Source organism: Lissotriton vulgaris, chromosome 12 (genome assembly GCF_964263255.1).
Source record: "Lissotriton vulgaris chromosome 12, aLisVul1.2, whole genome shotgun sequence".
Classification (NCBI taxonomy): domain Eukaryota; kingdom Metazoa; phylum Chordata; class Amphibia; order Caudata; family Salamandridae; genus Lissotriton; species Lissotriton vulgaris.
The window spans coordinates 557,591,266-557,611,728 of record NC_141700.1 but is presented as its reverse complement, the minus strand read 5'-3'; the positions used below and the strand labels follow the sequence as shown (position 1 = coordinate 557,611,728).

The 20,463-nt window shown below is 48.3% G+C and overlaps 1 protein-coding gene across 1 annotated transcript in view; it reads left to right on the top strand.

The window, feature by feature from the left end:
- VPS45 (vacuolar protein sorting 45 homolog) overlaps positions 1–20,463 on the top strand; it is a 322,652-nt gene that overhangs the window by 114,491 nt on the left and 187,698 nt on the right. Inside the window, exons 11-12 of the mRNA XM_086945373.1 lie at positions 4,003–4,161; positions 6,568–6,675. Of these exons, the coding sequence (XP_086801499.1) occupies positions 4,003–4,161; positions 6,568–6,675 (267 nt within the window). The remainder of the gene's footprint in view (positions 1–4,002; positions 4,162–6,567; positions 6,676–20,463) is intronic.

Genomic DNA, 20,463 nt, shown 5'->3' with positions numbered 1-20,463 from the left:
TGACAGTTCTACTCATGATGGAGAGTTGCAACAGGTCATGTAATCCATGTATAACGTTCCCGTTAGAAATCTACAGTCGCTGTTGTGAGGTCCTTTGTGTTGTACAGTGTATCCACTACTTAACACTCCCTCACTTCTGTCTTTTGATTTTTCTGTTAGGGTAGTTTTCCCATAGAATGATTTCAGACCATCCTTATAGGAAAGTTTATTGCAAAATGTTAGTAGTCATAATAAACTTTATTCAGTAGTTACGACCAGAAAAGTGCAAATGCTTAAAGTACATTAGTCCAGCAATAAATGCAGAACAGAAGTTCATTAAGTACAATATATCAGCAAAAAATCTAGAGCTTCACTATTAAAATAATAAAACTAGATCAAAAAGATAAAAACTATAATTTCAAATACATTTACCCCAAATACAGTACAAAGAGAAAACCCATCAAGCAGCATTGACTGGTCAGTATACATAAGGACATAATATTAGGATTGTTACCCTGGACAGTAGAAAATTCATACAGATTAAGAAAGTGCATACTATCGCATCTTAGACACATACCTTCTTATGATCCACAGTTTACCGAGAAACTTAGCAACTCCGCATGCAACTGAAGGCCTTCAATCTGATTTCAGGATGCGAAGTGCCGCTTGAAGGCATAGTGTGCCCAATAGTCTACAAACGGAAGATAGCCAATTCTTTCCCTGTAGATTATACAGAGGGCAAACAAAAAAAATGGGCTAATTGTCTCTGTCGCTAGAGGGGACCCTAGGCAGTACTTTGATACAGGCATGGGCTGCCTCCAAGCTGATGTAAGTGAGTTTACACGAAGGGAACCAAATCTAAATTGAATATAGAGTTTCCTATCCTGTGGAATAGTGATGACCTCCATATATTGTTCGGAGGTGCGTGTCGGTTTGAATTCCATAAACTCTAATGTGAGACGACCCATGGATGGTTGTATATCAGAGGTCTGCGCTACCCAGTTCCAGTATTGGGTTTTAACCAAACCTGTACTGGGCAATAAATCAGAATCTTTGACTTCCCATGAGCTTCCCAAGCCTATCGCTGTGAGCAGTGACCTAACGTTGGTAATCCACCCAATTTTCTTAAACCGGACAAGCGTGCAAACTTCGTCAAGCGCAGCGGCATAGTGGGAGAGCTCAGGGGTTAGTTTCAAATGCAGCCAAAAAAGTAGGGGACAAAGCCTGGTCCTTATCCACAATTGAAGGTCTGCTGATGTCTAACCATAATGGTTGAAGTGGGGTGCTCTGGGGGAGAGAGCAAATAGATCTTAAAAATGTATTCTCATTTACTATGAAGCCTTCCATATTTTTAGATCCCAGAGTTCTGCCCCAAACAGGGCAGAACCCACTATCTTGTGATCGTTAATCTGCAGTGGGGCAGCTATTGGTTTAGTTTGGGAGGTCCTATGCTCCTTATTCAGTGCACCAATAGTCTGCCTTTCCTGAAGGTTCCCCTTCGAAATGTGATCTTTCCATACCATTTTCTCAGATAGGTTTACACCCAGTTAATCAAAGGTGTCCACTCTCTCAAGGGGAATCCCTCCCAGCAGCATTTTGCCTTTGAATGTTTTGTGCAGATTTATCAACAGTAGTTTAATTTTTGAGGTATTGACCTCTAGACCACTTAATCCACAAAAGGCCTCAAAGCGATCCAAAAGCAGTTGCAGGCCACTAGGTATTTTAGACACTATTAACGTGTCGTCCTCAAATAATAAAGTTGTTTCTTTGACCCCATCCAGTAGTCCCTTCTGAGGACAAAACAGGTCCTACAGTTATTGGGGTGGTTGTCTCCTGTAAGTCAGATCTCTCTGACATACTTATAGGACATGTATCTAATTGATATGGAGACAGATCTTTTGAGAATGACCCTTATGACAGACATCTTATTGATGATGATGGTTATCTGTTTAATGTAGAACATCACTTGCAGATAAGTCTTGCAATATCAGAGATATTATTTCACATTCCATATCCAGTGTTAGGAAATAGAAGTGGCTTTAGGTGGACCTTAAATGAATCTAGGGATCTGTCTATTATGAAGTGGAAGAACGTTCCAAAATGTTGTGCCTCATGCATCAACTATTGTCCGTTTTAGACATTCTTAAAAGGGTACTCTACTTGGAGCCTTTTGGCCTAAGCCGAGCTTAAGACTCTGTTTAATCAGAGTATTCAAGCAAGCACTTTCTAGCCAAATGTTTCTATTCCTTGAAGTAATGGATTTATAATATTTGTCATAATATTATTAACTTTTTTATTTGGCACTACACCACACTTCTGATACAGCAAAGAATTGTAAAGAACAGATGTGACAATTACCCAATTTATGGTCCACTGTTTAGTAAAAGCCAAAAACCCAGAACTCTGTTCTAGACAAAAATAATAGTCAATCCAAAGAGCACTGCAGAGCGGACACCTGGGCAACCTTGAGGGCTCCAAATATTATCCTAGTTGCATTTTTGTATTCCCCAGAGACTTTTAATTAGTGGTCTGGTGGCTCCTAGAAGTGAGGCACCCCGATACTAAAGAAATTGACAATTACTTTTGCCTAGGTAGCTTTTACTTGTGTCTCTAAATAGTATCTTATTTATACCCGAATGCAGTAGTTGTAGCTTTTAAGGATGTCAAGGATTTTAGCCCTTTGCTGTGGGACAGTGACTCACATAAGTGGTTTGGTCTGCATTTCTAGCAGGACTGATCTCTCACACGTAGGGCCTTCACATCCTTGAAGTATTGGAATCCTGCAGACAGTGCTCCAGCGTGTCCATTTATCAAAGGCCTCCTCCAGATAGTACTTGCAATTCTTCATAGAACAGCTCTCCCCAGCACACTTGTAGGCCGTGCTGTGCGGGCATGCCTCTCACAGTTAGGGAGCTTCCAGGTAGCATTTCATTGCTGGTTGGGCTATGGAGATTCATATCTTCGGATTCTATATCTCCTGTTTACAAGTTTTATGAAATAAGAGAAACATGCTAATAACTAAAGTGATGCCCAAAATCAGACCTCAAGAGAATGGCCTTTCCTAATGATGTGATCTCACAGAGTTGTTTCTGCAGCCTGGCTGGTAAGTACATCCGAGTATGTTTTTTATTAGTGCATGAGGCTTCCTATTGTTTGTCTGAATTTGGTGATATATAAAATGATTTAATATCTTCTAAAATGGACCAGTTAATCGCTTTGTTATCTTGATTTGCCCCATATACAATAATAAGCGTATAGCCTGTCATGTTTGTAGAGATGACCATGGGTGAAATGTGTCTAGGAATCCAGGTGTTGTATTGCACTGTTAATATGTGGTAATAAAGTGCATGTGGTTTCTTATTACTTAGCATTGGGGCTTTCAGATCATTATTTTAGGTTGTTTGTATCTGTTCTGAAAAGTATTAAAGAGACAGGTTTTTTTAAATGGACTGAGAATCTCATTCACCGCGGATAGGCCTTGAAACTAAGTGGAAGTCTCTAAAATGTAAATGATAGGGGAAATCATGTGTGGTACAGCACAAATCACACCATTTACTCTGTGCACCTTATTATTACTAGTTTTATTGTGATCAGTAACTTGTCACAGAATTTCTGCGAGTCTCTGTTGTGAATCTGCAAATTTCAGAATTTGAAGAAGTAATCGAAATGTAGTGGTATGAACGTTCAGTAGCATGATTACTATGAAATCCAATGTTAGCTCCCTGACTGTGTAGAAAATTAAACTTACACATATTAAAAAATAGACAGCTTCTAATCCGAAATTATCATGTTTATTCTATTTGAATTTAACCCAGTGTAGAAAATTGATATGCGCAGAAACCCATATGTCATTGTGTGAGTGGTTTCCAGTTCATAATGTGAAGTCACTAGATCCTCTGTATCATGACTTACTACATTTGGGCAAGTATACAATCAGCCATGGGGAAAGATATGTAGTTTATGATTTAAAAATTCTAGTTTTTCCTTTTGATTTGTTCAGAGACCCTCTTTCTCTACTTTCAGAACGTGCGCAGGCTGGTGCAGAATCTGAGAGTGTCCAAGACGGATGCAGTCCGGCTAGTCATGCTCTATGCTCTCCACTACGAGCGGCACAGCAGCAACAACCTGCCTGGGCTCTTGATGGACCTCAAGAACAGGGGCGTCTCGGATAGAAACCGCAAGGTATTGTAGCGGTAGCCTCATGTAACTGAGTCTTTTAACCATTAGATGTCTGTGCTTTCTGCTAGCAGGTGGCACCATCATAAGCAGATCCGATGGAGGGCAGAAGAGTCTCTTGGGGCTAAAATGTTCATTAACTCCCTCACTGTCTCTGTGCTCTAAAATGGAATCGATGATGACGCTGTAAAAAGTCCACACATTTCCTTAAGCCGTTTTCTCTCGCCTATAAAGTGAATGAAACCTAAACTGTAACACCCACTCTGTCCTCTGAAACTCTGTCCTTCCCACAAGCTGTCCCGGACATTGAGCCCTGCTATGTATTCAATACAACTAAAAATCTTAATGCAGTAATGCCCCACTCTGTCAGTGTGCCCCACATAATCATGCATCTCGGGTCCAAGAGATTAACTGTGGTCTAATTGCACCTTGACATTACACTAAATACATTAATAAATACTATGTAGTTTGGCTGTGTCCCACAATTCGAACATTTTAGACTAAGTTAGTGGGAGAGTTGTCTGAAGTGCTTGGTTGGGAGGTCCCCCTTTCCCCTTTGAGGCTTCTTTTGGGTGTACTCGAGGCCTAACCGGTCATTTCTAGGGACGGCCATTAAGGTTGCCAAGCACGACATTGCCACCCGATGGAAGCCCCCTTTGCCTCACACTCTCACCCAATGGCGCCGGGCGTGGATTTGTGCACAGCAAGAAACAAACATAGCCAATAGGTCTTGCCTTTGGGACCTCATAAGTGTTTAGCCAGAGATATTGGGAATGTTTTTAAGGTATGTTGTAGAGCAATGTAAAAAAATATGCTTCAATAAAGTCCATGTATCCATCTGAAAATGAACTATGGAATTCAGTCCTTGCATTTTTAGCGGCGGATACTCCGTTTCCAATACCTGCCCCCTATTGGAAGGTCGTAGAATCAAGACAGAAAAACACGATTTGCCCAGGATCACACAATTTTGATGGTGCTGGAAACCATATTTTAAAACTCGGGACTCCAGATTGCATAAAGTGCAAATTAACCTTGATCACATGCATTAGAACGCATTCTGTGTGCATTAATGCACAAATAGTTCTTCTACGGCACAAATGACATCCCCAGCTCACGGTAATCACCACATACATACCAGGGCAGTCAAACAGGGAACATACCAGAGATTTTAAAGGCATTTAAGCACTAGTTTCCAGGCAAAAAGAATCGATTGGAGACAGCAACATATGTACGATTAAAAACACATTTGGCAAGTAATGCACTTCATTGGTGTGCTTTGTATATTATATATACAGGAAAGGCTGCAAAGTATGTGGGGGGTTTTGGGGAGGAAGGGTGTCACACTGCAGAAAAATACATAGATGAATTTACAAAAGATTGCTGAATTGTACAGCATAGAAGGGTCCCCTAAAGAGAATGTGCGTCACCAGTGGCACAGCCTGACATCCGAGGGCACGGCACTTCCATTGTGAAGAAAAACTGATTAACATATTTTCTCACGGAAACTATTTCGTGATTTTATCACTCGATGCTTGCTGGAGTTACGCAAATGCTTACTTAAAAGATAGATGCACACATACTATTGTTGCAGTTCTTAAAACAACTGTTTCTAAATTATTTTTACGCAAGCAGCAACCAGCTGACTAACAGCTCCGCGACGAAGAAATCGCTGTTTCGTGCACCTTAAGTAGAACAAATAATGTGAGCTAATTATTTTGCTGAGACTATTTTCCTCCAAAAATGAATTTTAAAAAGGGAAAACGGTTTATTGATGCTTATATTACAACTCCGGGCAATGCAAAGATGTGCACTAAACGCATACTGCCAGAGTTAGGTTTAAGATGCTCGGCCCAAAAGTACAAAAGGCTGTGACTTTGTTTCAGCACAAATAAACTTTTAGATCTCATGTCTGCAAGAGATCGCAATAGGGTAGAGCGGCTGCTTAGCTGAATTCAAGCGCAGAGAAGACCCAACGACTTACGGTGATTATTATATTTATTTTTAAATTTCTCTCAATTTTATCTCAAGCATGACCATTGAGCACATGTTTAGCCTGCACTGTGATTTTAATCTAGGCCTAAGTGTTTGAATGGGCAATGCACTGTTGTTGATTGTTTCCCGTGATTAGGACATACTGTCAGGTGTTTCAACAATTTTCTGCCAGGAATCAACCCACAAGCCAATATTTCGATAAATGTTTCTACCAAAGACCACCCTCCTTCTCAGTTCAACTCTCTTTGGAGACACCTCACAGAGTATCCTTAATCATTGATGAATGTTTTTGTTTTGCAACACATCATAGTTGATGATTTTGCCTATTTCTTTTGTGCTCTAGAACAGAGATTGGGAAGTGTAATTGAATAAATGGAGTATGAATTTTTAAAGATAAATCCCACTTTCTTTACTGTACAGTTGATTTCTGCAGTGGTGGACTATGGTGGGAAACGATCGCGTGGCAGTGACCTCTTCAGTCCTAAGGATGCTGTGGCCATCACAAAGCAGTTCTTCAAAGGACTCAAGGTAATTGTAGCCAAGTTGGTCGACCTATACCAACCACAACCATTTGTGGGGAGCTGGCAGCATTTCTTTATTAATCGCAGTAGGGCAGGCTTCTGCGCCATGTTTCTTGATGTGCAGAAGAATGTGAAAGCATTCCTCAATAGAATTCAGTGATTGACACTTCTTGAAGTCCTGTGCATTTAATACAAAACTCTGTATGACCTTTGTTACAGAACATGCACTGATAAAGCAAGTAGTTATATTTTTTGGACACCCTTGATAAAGTGTGAGAAAGCTGTTTTTTTCCATACATTTGAAGTAGGGGATACACAATTAAAAACTAGGAAAACATATTTTGTTAGTATTTGTTGTAGCACAACTGTTAGTGCTCCTACACAGTGGTTTATGCTCCAGGGAAAATGATCTTCCATTCTACTAAAAAGCTAGATTAGGCCTTCACCAATCCTGTGGGCACAAAATGTATTCAGATTCTGTAGCGAATCCAGAAAACCACAATAAAGAATTTGCCCTGAAATCCAGTCCTGTGAAAATTATGTAGTCATTAATTGGTGTTTTACTTTGTAAATATAGAAATTAAAGCTATCCTAGCACTTGTCTTATAAGAAATCATTATATAGGAGACTTGAAAGAAACGTTCTCTTTTCTAATCCACTTCTCGTTCCTTTTTACATTTTTCTGAAGGCCAATGTTTCAGGTGTTTTTTATTTATGTAAAAAGGAGCAATTTCTCATCCCCTATTTCCGGAATCTAAATAGAACATTATGTTCGAGGCATATGAACTGCAGATTACGCACTGTGCATAGATTGCCACCTAGTGTTGGGCCCGGATGTTTGCAGTTTGTTTTTGTTGTAGAAAAGTCTTTGGATGTCACAGGATCGGTGACTCCTCCTTTGGATCATACTGCGCATGGGCATCGGCTCCATCCCCAGATTGTTTTTTTCTGCCACCGGGCTCGGATGTGTTTCCAGCGCTCCGTGTTGGAACCGATTTCCTACGGCGCGCAATCCTCACCAGCTTCGCCAATATAGTTTTGAACGCGTTTCCAGTCGACGCTACTCTTCAACTTCAAAGTCTTCGATTCCGGTCATTGACGAAGGCCTTCGGGCCCACCTAGGCCTCAACTTCCAGCTCATGGAAAGGACTCCATTTAAAAAGTGTCCTTAATGTGGGTCGAAGTTTCCCCACACCTACCTACATGAGGTGTGTAACCTTTGCCTCTCTCCGGGGCATGAGGCCAGAGACTGTTCAGCTTGTGCCTCCTTCCGCTCCAAAAAGACGATCCGGGACCGAAGAGCTAGGAGAACAATGGCTTGTTCATCAGCTCCAATTCCAGACGATATCTTCCAAGAAGGCGTCGACGTCCCAGATCATCATGGCGTCGACAGCAATTCTGAGGCCGAAGATTCCGAAGTCGAGGACATCACTCCAGCACAGCGGGTTGTAAGTAAGACCGTCGACCCCAACCCTTCCTCGACACATTCAAAAAAGGCTTCGGTCACACACTTGCCCTCGGGTGCACACCGGAACACTGACTTCCCCGCCCTCGGGCTCGGCAAAGAAGCTTACTAAACCTTCTGCCGACTCGGGCTCGAGTCTGTCTGCCCATGGTGCCGGCGCACACCTATCGGCACAGAAAAAGATATCATCCGCCGCCACGCCGACATCGAAACAATTGCCACCGAAGCCTACTGCTAGTCCCTCGGCACCGAAACCCAAATCGGACCCAAGCAAACACGGTTCGGATTCGAAAAAAATCATCGGATCAGAAAATTCATCGGAACCGAAAAAAACGTCGGATCCCAAAACTCCATCGGAGCCGAAACATTCATCGGAGCCGAAAAAAGCACCGGAGCCAAAAAAGACTCCGGCTAAAGACACTACCAAACAACAAGTTTCAAAGACAAAAGAAGCCCCCAGTTCGGTGCCAAGAACTCCCTCCGCACCAAAAGATCGGCCTCCTGCAGAGGACTTATTTCATCCAGACCCTGCACAAAAGACTCTTGTTAAGGATCCAACCACTGGTCAACTAACTCTTAGTTAAAAAAAGACCACTGGATACACCTGCACCGGCTCCTCATCCATAGAAGAAGGACATTGCTACCTCTCCTCCAAGGATCCCCTCCCCTACTCCTCCACCTATGCCATCACCACCTGCTCCCCTACCACAGCACTCCACTACATCTTCTATCATACCAGATGATGACAACAGGGATGATAGCTCTGATGATACAGGGGGTGGTGTAGATGATCCCTCTATACCTCCAGGCTCACCTGACCCATGGAATGGTCCAGGGAAGACATGGCTTGTCAGTTCGGGCTGGACTGTTCTCATGAGGCACAGGGTCAAGACTGATTTGCATATGGCCATGTCTGAACTGGGGTGGTGTGGTGAGCAAAATAACGATGGATTAAACCCAGATCTGTGACTGGGGGTGAATGTTTTGCCATTGTGCAACATTCGGTCCATCAATTGTTGTTTTTGCATTTGTCACCCCGAGTGGGACGGGTATGCTCAGACGTGAGTCCCTTGCTCTCCATTCCACTGGAGTCAAGCTATCCTGGCTGATGAAGGCTGATAGCCAGAAACCGGTCCTAGGATGCTTGATACCGGTCCAGGAAAGACATGGCTTGGCAGTTTGCGCTGGACTGTTCCCATGAGGCACAGGGTCAAGGCTGATTTGCGTATGGCCATGTCTGAACTGGGGTGGTCTGGTGAGCAAAATAACGATGGATTTAACCCAGATCTGTGACTGGGGGTGAATGTTTTGCCATTTGTTGGACAGGCCACATGAAGGGCCGCTCTCCCCCGGCTCAACCAGGCCCGAGCCCGGTCACGCAAGTACCACACACCACCATTGCACGTCCTCCGTCCCCTCAGGGACCCCTGCCCCCGAGCACGTTAACCTCGTGGATCCGATCCACTGCCGGCCCACGCGCCCAGCCCGGGCCGCCATCTTGGACACTTCACCACGAGGCCGCCTGGCCCCCGATCGACCTCAACTCGGGGCCTAGCCCGGCCTCAGACATTCCGGCACCACCCTCCACCCAGGAGGTGAGCGGGCTACTTGGCAAGTCAATGGGAGAAAGAGGTGCCGATGGCTCTCCCCCGCCAAGTGCCGCTCGCCCATCGCCTCCCCGGGCGCTGGCTCCACCCCCCTGCTGGGTGTCTGGACTCCCTCATCCCGGACCTCCCGACCTCCAAGTGCGAGGGTCCGGACATCAAAGCACACCAGCCCTATAACTGGGGCAGCTCCAGAGCAGGAAGGCAGTTGTATCTTGGAGTCGAGAGACGTAAAGAGGAACTCATCCTGGACGGACTACTGGCGCTGCCATAGCTCTGTCCTGTGCACCATCGTCCTGCCTGTTGGCGCTGCCACAGCCGTCGTAATCTTCATCCTTCATCGTCGTCGGGATCTGCTGGCGTGGCCGCGGACCGTTGTAACCGTCATCTTTCACCGGGACCTGCAGGCTCCGCCGCGGACCGTCGTCCTTCCTTCATCCATCTCGGGACCTGCTTGGCTCCTCCACGGCCCGATCATCTAGAACGCCGAGCTCGAGGATTGAGAGCTATTTTGTACTCATTTGGTAACTAAGACTGTCCCGCTACCCCTTTCCTCAACCAAAGACTAGAATCGAGGGGACCCCTGAGTCCAGACCTCCTTGTATCATACCAACGTAACCTAAGAATTGCATATAAAGTCTCGTTAACCTTCAATCTTGTGTGGTGTCCGTCTGTGGGGGGGGGGAAGTTACTTGTCTGTACAGTCGTTGGAGACGGCTCTCCCTGGAGACCTCTCCCCGTAATCTCGGCCGACCCTCCCGGTCCGTCTAACATTGGTGGCCAGCGGCGCGATCCGAATCACCGCATAACGTACAGAGAGTAGCTCACCCCACAACGAACCACAATGACAACTAAAGAGAGCGGATCAACTGAGAAGTTCCAAATGGAAAAACTAGAGGAGTACAGCCATCGTGAACTAAAGCAGTTCTGCATCGAACTAGGTATCGCTACCACCGGACTAAGCACCAAGGACGATTTTAAGCATGCCCTAGAATCTTGGGCAGAGACCGGGGATGCCGAAGCCCCTGAGCAAAGCACCGCGAAAAAAACCAACACGGCCCCTGAAGGGCAAAGAACCGGTCTCTCGCAAGACGAGATCCAAGAAAGAGAAAAAATCCGACTACACGAGCTAGAAATGGCCCGACTCAAGATGGACGTAGAACTCAAGTTGGCCGAACAAAAAATAAACTTAGAGCACCTACGTCTCCGAGAAGAAAGAGAGGAGAAACAGAGACAAAGGGAGCTCGAGGAAAAGAAACTAGCGTACGAGCACGAACGGAACCTAGCCGAGATCAACCTGCGCAAGCAGAATAAAGAGTTAGGGGTGCCCGAGAGACCACACACCCCAGGGACCACGGAGAAAAAAGTACACATCCCCAAGGATGTTGTCCGAGAATATTTTCGAGAGGACGACATCCAGCAATGGTTTAAGGCCTATGAAATCGCTATGACTGCGCACCGGATCGATAGAAACGATTGGGGAGCCGGCCTATGGGGCAGATTCCTTAATGAGGGCCGCGATACCCTGTTACAGCTCCCAGACCACCAGATGACCTCCTACGACCATATGAAAGCGGCCCTCCTCACCCGCTATGGCCTCACGCCCGAGATGTACCGTCAGAGGTTCCGAGACTGCACACGCATCCCGGGTACAACGTGGGTGGACTATGTAACGTACTTTAGCCGAGCTTTCGAAGGCTGGATCAGAGGGAACAACGTCACGACCTACGAACAGCTGTTCAATCTGATGGTATGGGAGCATCTGTCCAACAATTGCTTCATTGAACTACGCCAACACCTCCTCGACAGCAAGTTAACCGATCCCCGGCAGCTCGCAGCCGAAGCTGACCGGTGGGAGATCACCAGAGTGGGCCGGAATGGGTCCTACGAGCAGAACAGGAACAACAATGGTCACCACCGACCCAGAGGAGGAGGAGGGGGCCAAGGACGAGGAAGAGACAACACTCCGGCCGCCCCCGCTACCAGCACCACCCCCCCGGCCAACCGGGGCAGCACCCCGGCGCGACCGGGGTACAGAGCCAATGTCACGTGTCACCGATGCCAACGAATCGGCCACTATGCAAACGACCCAAGCTGCCCGCAGTATCAGAGTCCAAAACCCCGCCATGTGGCCGCCGCGGCACTAGGGGAAGAACAGATCTCCGAGGAACAAGAAACAGACGAGCAAGAGTATCAAGAGTGGGAGCCAGCCGCCATGACTCTCGCGTGCTTAGGGGGAAGAGACATGGTCCCGCGGGTCCCCCTACCCGCTAACACCCAGAAGTACAGCCAATGGGTGAGCATCAATGGACAACGGGCCGAAGCCCTTCGGGACACCGGGGCCAGTGTGACAGCCGTCCGCTGTCACCTGGTGACCCCAGAACAATATCTACCGAACATTCTCTGCCCTGTGCGATCAGCCGACAACTCGGAAAGTCTGTGTCGGATGGCCTGCGTCCCCTTTGAGTGGGGAGGGGTCTCCGGCATGCTGAAGGTGACGGTCCGAGACGACGCCCCCGTGGACTGCCTCCTCGGAAATGACCTGGAGAGCTCCCCGTGGGCAGCCGTGGAGCGAAAAGAACACTTGGGGATGTTGGGCGTCCCGGACTGGGCGTGCGTCACCACCCGGTCCATGGCCGCCCGTGCCAACCATCACCCGGAAGAACCAGAATGGCCGGCGCCACCGCCTCCGGTCGCCCCAGCCGAGACCCCCGACCATGACACCCCCCTCGAACCTGCTCAACCTTCCGACCTCGCTAACCTTGACCAGTGGGCCCAAGAGGGGGGACCCACACAAGAACAATTTCGCCAGGAACAGAAGACCTGTCCCTCCCTCGAGGGACTCCGCCAACAAGCGCTCGCCCAAAGCGCAGGGGATACCTCCGGAACTCATTGGGTCTACTGGGACAATGATCTGTTGTACAGCGAGCAACGAATCGCCGAGCTGGGGGCCAACCGAGTACTAGTAGTGCCCCTCCGCTTTAGAGACTTCCTGCTAAACCTGGCCCACGATGTCCCCCTGGCAGGGCACCTGGGACAAGATAAAACCTACAGTCGCCTAGTGACCCACTTCTTCTGGCCCAAAATGAGAAACGATGTGCACCAGCATTGCCGATCTTGCCCCACGTGCCAAGCCAGTGGGAAGAGCGGCCGCAAACTAAAGGCCCCCTTGCAACCTTTTCCAGTAGTCACGACCCCATTTGAGAGGGTCGGAATAGACATTGTGGGACCCCTGGACCCGCGTACAAAACAAGGCCATCGCTTCATTCTGGTGCTAGTGGACCACGCCACCCGCTACCCTGAGGCTGTTCCTCTCCGGACCGTGACAGCCCCAGTGGTCGGCCGGGCCCTGATGGGGATCTTCTCCCGTGTGGGGTTCCCCCGAGAAGTCGTCAGCGACAGAGGCACGAACTTTATCTCTAAATACATGAAATCCCTCTGGCAACAGTGTGGGGTCACCTACCGATTCACGACCCCCTATCACCCCCAAGGGAACGGACTTGTTGAGCGGTTCAACCGCACGCTAAAAGGGATGATCGGGGGATTGGAAGAGCCCCTCCGTCGCCAGTGGGATGTGCTGCTGCCGTGCCTCCTCTTCGCCTACCGAGAGGTCCCACAGAAATCCCTAGGCTTCAGCCCATTCGAACTGCTATATGGGCACCCAGTGCGGGGGCCGCTCAGCCTGATCAAAGAAGGCTGGGAGATGCCTCCGGCCAAGAGCCCTCCAGATGTCTTCCGATACCTCCTCACCCTCCGCAACCAGTCCCGGCGGTTCAGAGACCTAGCAAAAGCCAACCTAGAGGCCAGTCAAGAGGACATGAAAAAATGGTATGACCAGAACGCCTCATCCATTGAATTCGAGCCGGGGCAACAGGTATGGGTAATGTCCCCCACGGAGCCATGCGCTCTCCAAGACAAATGGACGGGACCCTTCAAGGTAATCGAGCGCAAGGGTCCTGCCACCTATCTGATCGATATGGAGTCCTCCCGGAACCCACTCCGAGTCCTCCACACCAACAGACTGAAACCCCACTTTGCACGAACAGAACTCAGCCTACTGATGGCCACAGACAATGGGGTTGAAGACGACTCCGAGCCTCTCCCTGACCTCCTGCGGACCCAGGAGCAAGACGGCTCCGTGGATGGGGTCCGACTCTCGGAGACCCTCACCAGAGAACAACGCCAAGAGTGCCAAGCCCTCCTGTCACGGTTCGCCAGTCTGTTCTCCCTCACCCCAGGCGTCACTTCCTGGTGTGTGCACGATGTGGACACCGGAGACAGCCCTCCTATCCGCCACCGGGCCTACCGCGTACCTGATCGGGTACGGGCCTGCATCCAGGCGGAAGTGGCTAAGATGCTCACGCTCGGGGTCATCGAGCCCTCAGACAGTCCATGGGCCAGCCCGGTCGTACTGGTCCCCAAAGCAGCCGCCCCCGGAACCACACCAGAACTCCGGTTCTGCGTCGACTACCGGGGCCTGAATGAAGTCACCAGAACGGACGCACATCCCATCCCCCGGGCAGATGAACTGGTCGACCGAATGGGAGCTGCCCGCTACCTCAGCATCTTCGACCTGACAGCAGGTTATTGGCAGATCGGCCTCACACCCCGAGCACAAGAACGTTCTGCCTTCTCCACCCCCGATGGCCACTACCATTTTACGGTCATGCCCTTCGGCATGAAGAATGCCCCAGCGACTTTCCAACGGCTCGTCAATCAGGTCCTGGCGGGGCTCGAAGGGTTCAGCGCCGCCTACCTAGACGACATCGCTGTGTACAGCCACCATTGGACCGAGCACCTCCACCACCTCCGAGCAGTGCTGCAAGCCCTTCAGCGAGCTGGCCTCACGATCAAGGCCAGCAAGTGTCAAATTGGACAAGGGTCTGTGACCTACCTCGGACACCAGGTGGGAAGCGGCCTAGTGGCCCCTCTACAGCTGAAAATTGCCGCCATCCAGGACTGGCAGCCCCCTATCACCCAAACCGAGGTACGAGCCTTCCTGGGCCTCACGGGCTATTACCGAAGGTTCGTGAAAGACTATGGTACCATAGTGGGGCCTCTCACCGAACTCACGTCAAAGAATCAGCCCAAGAAGGTGAACTGGACCCCAGAGTGTCAAGCGGCATTCGAACAGTTGAAGGCCGCCATGTGTTCCGCTCCTGTGCTCCAGGCCCCAGACTACAGCCGGGAGTTCGTCGTCCAGACGGACGCCTCCGACCAGGGCATTGGGGCGGTCCTGTCTCAAGTGAACACCGAAGGCCTTGATCAACCGGTGGCCTTCATCAGCCGGAGACTCCTACCACGGGAGCAACGCTGGAGCACCATAGAGAGGGAAGCCTTCGCTGTGGTATGGGCCCTCAAGAAGCTCCGGCCCTACCTTTTTGGCACCCACTTTCGGGTGCAGACCGACCACCGACCCCTGCAGTGGCTGATGCATATGCGGGGGGAAAACCCAAAGTTGCTACGCTGGTCCATCTCCTTGCAAGGTATGGACTTCACAGTCGAACACCGGCCTGGGTCAGACCACGCCAACGCGGATGGCCTGTACCGGTTTTTCCGCCTCGACGAGGAGAGTCCCCAAGAGGATGGGTAACTCTCCCCGCCTTCAGCTGGGGGGGACGCATGTTGGACAGGCCACATGAAGGGCCGCTCTCCCCCGGCTCAACCAGGCCCGAGCCCGGTCACGCAAGTACCACACACCACCATTGCACGTCCTCCGTCCCCTCAGGGACCCCTGCCCCCGAGCACGTTAACCTCGTGGATCCGATCCACTGCCGGCCCACGCGCCCAGCCCGGGCCGCCATCTTGGACACTTCACCACGAGGCCGCCTGGCCCCCGATCGACCTCAACTCGGGGCCTAGCCCGGCCTCAGACATTCCGGCACCACCCTCCACCCAGGAGGTGAGCGGGCTACTTGGCAAGTCAATGGGAGAAAGAGGTGCCGATGGCTCTCCCCCGCCAAGTGCCGCTCGCCCATCGCCTCCCCGGGCGCTGGCTCCACCCCCCTGCTGGGTGTCTGGACTCCCTCATCCCGGACCTCCCGACCTCCAAGTGCGAGGGTCCGGACATCAAAGCACACCAGCCCTATAACTGGGGCAGCTCCAGAGCAGGAAGGCAGTTGTATCTTGGAGTCGAGAGACGTAAAGAGGAACTCATCCTGGACGGACTACTGGCGCTGCCATAGCTCTGTCCTGTGCACCATCGTCCTGCCTGTTGGCGCTGCCACAGCCGTCGTAATCTTCATCCTTCATCGTCGTCGGGATCTGCTGGCGTGGCCGCGGACCGTTGTAACCGTCATCTTTCACCGGGACCTGCAGGCTCCGCCGCGGACCGTCGTCCTTCCTTCATCCATCTCGGGACCTGCTTGGCTCCTCCACGGCCCGATCATCTAGAACGCCGAGCTCGAGGATTGAGAGCTATTTTGTACTCATTTGGTAACTAAGACTGTCCCGCTACCCCTTTCCTCAACCAAAGACTAGAATCGAGGGGACCCCTGAGTCCAGACCTCCTTGTATCATACCAACGTAACCTAAGAATTGCATATAAAGTCTCGTTAACCTTCAATCTTGTGTGGTGTCCGTCTGTGGGGGGGGGAAGTTACTTGTCTGTACAGTCGTTGGAGACGGCTCTCCCTGGAGACCTCTCCCCGTAATCTCGGCCGACCCTCCCGGTCCGTCTAACACCATTGTGCAACATTCCGGCCATGAACTGTTGGTTTTGCATTTTTCACCCCGAGTGGGACGGGTATGCTCAGACGTGAGTCCCGTGCTCTCCATGGTTGATGAAGGCTGATAGCCAGAAACCGGTCCTATAATGCTTGATTCCGGTCCAGGGAAGACTTGGCTTGGCAGTTCGGGCTGGACTGTTCCCATGAGGCACAGGGTCAAGACTGATTTGCATATGGCCATGTCTGAACTGGGGTGGTGTGGTGAGCAAAATAACGATGGATTAAACCCGGATCTGTGACTGGGGGGTGAATGTTTTGCCATTTTGCAACATTCCGCCCATCAATTGTTGTTTTTGCGCTCATAGGAATGATGGCATCTTGCATATTCATAGTACCTCACGCAAGACTACAAATGCGTCCACTTCAAGAGTGCTTAGCACGACAATGGAACCAGGCTCACTGTCAATTAACAGACCTAGTGTTGGTAGACAGTCGGACTCATCTTTCTCTGAAATGGTGGAACACCAAAAACCTTTCAAAAGGCCGACCGTTTCTAGAGCCAGTTCCTCAAATAGTCATAACAGCGGACGCATCGCTCTCGGGCTGGGGAGCTCACCTACTGCATCACACCATGCAAGGCAGGTGGACACCGCAACAAAGGTTACTCCACATCAACCACTTGGAGTTACTAGCTGTATTTCTAGCCCTGAAAGCATTCCAAAGCAAGTGTCAGGCAAAGCTGTCTTTGTCCCCACGGACAATATGACAGAAAAGTATTACATAAACAAACAAGGGGGGACACACTCTCTGCAGCTCTCTCAGTAAGCTTAGCAGATATGGAGATGAGCTATATCACTAAAGATCTTCCTTATAGCCCAACATGTTCCAGGAGTACAAAACACCATGGCAGATCTGGTAAGTCGACAGACACAGCAGATCCATGAGTGGGAACTTCATCCGCAAGTTCTTCAACCGTTCTTTCAACTGTGGGGACAACCTCAGATAGACCTCTTCACCACCCACGAAAACGCAAAATGCCCAAACTTTGCTGCCAGATATCCACACCCACTGTCAAAAGGCAATGCGATATGGACGAACTGGTCCGGAAAATTTGCGTACGCATTTCCTCCTCTCCCACTACTTTCATTAGTGGTACACAAACTACAGCAACATTCCCTAACACTTATTCTAGTTGCTCCAACTTGGGCCAGACAACTGTGGTACACCACACTGCTGCAACTTTCTGTGGTACCACACCAGATACTGAGCCTATCTCCACGCCTATTAACACAGAACCATGGAGAGATCAGACACCCGGACCCAGCGCAGCTCAACCTTGCGATCTGGCTCCTGAAGTCATAGAGTTTGGTTACCTTAACCTCCCTCCAGACTGTATGAACGTTATTAAAGAAGCTAGATGTCCCACCACTAGAGCATGTTATGCAGCTAAGTGGAAACGGTTCATAATGTACTGTCAAAACAACCACATCAATACTTTAGATGTGTCTATTCAACACATCATAGGATACCTATTACACCTTCAAAAGTGTCATTTAGCGTACACGCCCATCAGACTGCACCTTGCGGCCTTTGCAGCATACTTACAAAATAGACATCTATCTCTTTTCAGAGTACCTGCCATAAAGGCTTTTATGGAAGGACTCAAAAGAATAATCCCTCCCAGAACACCACCTTCACCAGTGTGGAACTTAAACATTGTTCTCACACGGTTAATGGGCTCCCCCCCTTTGAACCATTACATAAATGTGAATTGCAATTCCTAACTTGGAAAGTAGCTTTCCTAGTAGCTATTACTTCTCTCAGAAGAGTTAGTGAACTACAAGCATTTACCATTCAAGAACCCTTTCTGCAAATGCATCATTTGGTGGTTCTACGTACTAATCCTAAATTCCTTCCAAAAGTCATTTCACCCTTCCATCTGAATTAGTCTGTTGAGCTGCCCGTATTTTTCTCGCAGCCACAAACAGTCGCAGAAAGAGCTCTTCACACCTTGGATGTCAAAAGAGAATTGCTTTACTACATTGAATGGACACAAACTTTTCGTAAAATCAAACAACTTTTTGTGTCTTTTTCGCCACCACATAAAGGTAACCCCATATCAAAATCTGGGATAGCTAGGTCCTCCCAAAGCCCATTCTACAAGAAAAATAGGGGCCTCAATGGCATTTTTGGGGAACATTCCCCTAGATGATATATGCAAAGCAGCTAAATGGTCTACACCGCACACATTCACAAAACACTATTGTGTAGATGTGCAAACTAAACAACAAGCAACTGTGGGCCAGGCTGTACTAAAAACCCTGTTTCAAACAAATGCAACAGATACTGGTGGTCGCCGCTAAAGGTGGGTACTACTATATAATCTATGCACAGTGTGTAATCTGCAGCTCATATGCCTCGAACGGAAAATGCTACTTACCAGTATGCATCTGTTCTTGGCAAGTAGAGCTGCAGAGTTACACTCGCCCACCCGCCTCCACGGCTACCTTTATCTGTTCCAGTACTATCTTAATTAGATATAAATTACATGGACATCACTACTTTCTTGTAAGACTCCATCACTTCCCTAATGGCGAAAAACAATCTGGGGATGGCGCCGATGCCCATGCGCAGTATGATCCAAAGGAGGAATCACCTATCCTGTGACTTCCAAAGACTTTTCTACAACAAAAACAAACTGCAAACATCCGGGCACAACACTAGGTGGCCATCTATGCACAGTGTGTAACTCTGCAGCTCTACATGCCAAGAACAGATGCATACTGGTAAGTAACATTTTCCTTAAAAACAACGAGAGACCTATCCCTATTTCCGGAATCTAATGAGAAACATTATTTACAAACAACTAGAGACCTGCTGGTGGTTATTAAACAAGAGTACACGTGGATACACCCATGCAGGTCCTATGTCCTGTTAGGTAGGGAAGTGAAAGTCTATGAGGTGTGTTGTTTTTATGTGCTACTAAATGATATATGCATATGGCCTCTTCTTAAAGAAGCTGGTAGACTTGAAGTCTCCATTGCAGATGTTCACTCTTGTGGCATCAGTTCTTTTATATGGCTGAGATCAAACCAGCAGTCTCCCAGACTATCACAGGGTTTGATTTCTTGATGTCTCTAGGATGGAGTTCATTATAGAAGATGGTTATGGGAAAGTGCTGAGAATGACGGCCTGTGACTCTACACAACTATAAAGTGTGTTGAGTGAGTGTCCCCAAGGTGCAGCATATTAGGATAATATCCCTAGGAATCAGGCAGGTGTAGTAATTGGTATTTCTTAGGTGCAGCATTGCTGTCATTTGGGTGTCCTCTTAGTGCAGTGGTGTATGTATTCCTCTAGTGGAGTGCACTGCATTGTGATGAGTTAGAATCCATTGCATGTACTACAGTGCATTGGCGGGTTCTGTAGGATATATAATGGTGTGATGGGTTTCTGTCACAGACCTTGAAAAATCATATAAATGTTACTAGACCTGCAGATCTAGTAACCTGAATAATCTACTTGACCTAACTGTAATGTACTTGACCCATAAACTGGTTTCATTATGTCATGCCAGGCAAATATTTTATTTTTCAGAGGCACTTTTTCCTTCATTATCACATACGAGAGTGCCTTCCAGTATGAGTTTAGCATTCCTGCTGTACAAAATATTTGGTTTGATTTAATAGACTAAACGTTTGCTCCATCCATTAACAATTGTAGCCCACATATAGGATACACATGACCCCGACTTGCCGCTCAGCTAAATAATATAGCAGTGCCATCAGAGCAGGGGCAGAATGTTTCCAAGTTCATCTTTGATAACTCACTTTTGATACATATATTACTAAAGCATGAGGTGGTAGTGCACTGCCATTTAGAGATAACACATTTTCCATTGAAATGGCCAAAAACGTTCCCACTAACATGCAGTTTTACTTCTAAAACTATATAGTGTATAAACAATAATTGTGAAAATTGGGTTTCAGCATACATATTTATCATTTGCACATCAGCAAGTAAAGTATTCTGATTTGTTTTCATCCTATTAATATGTA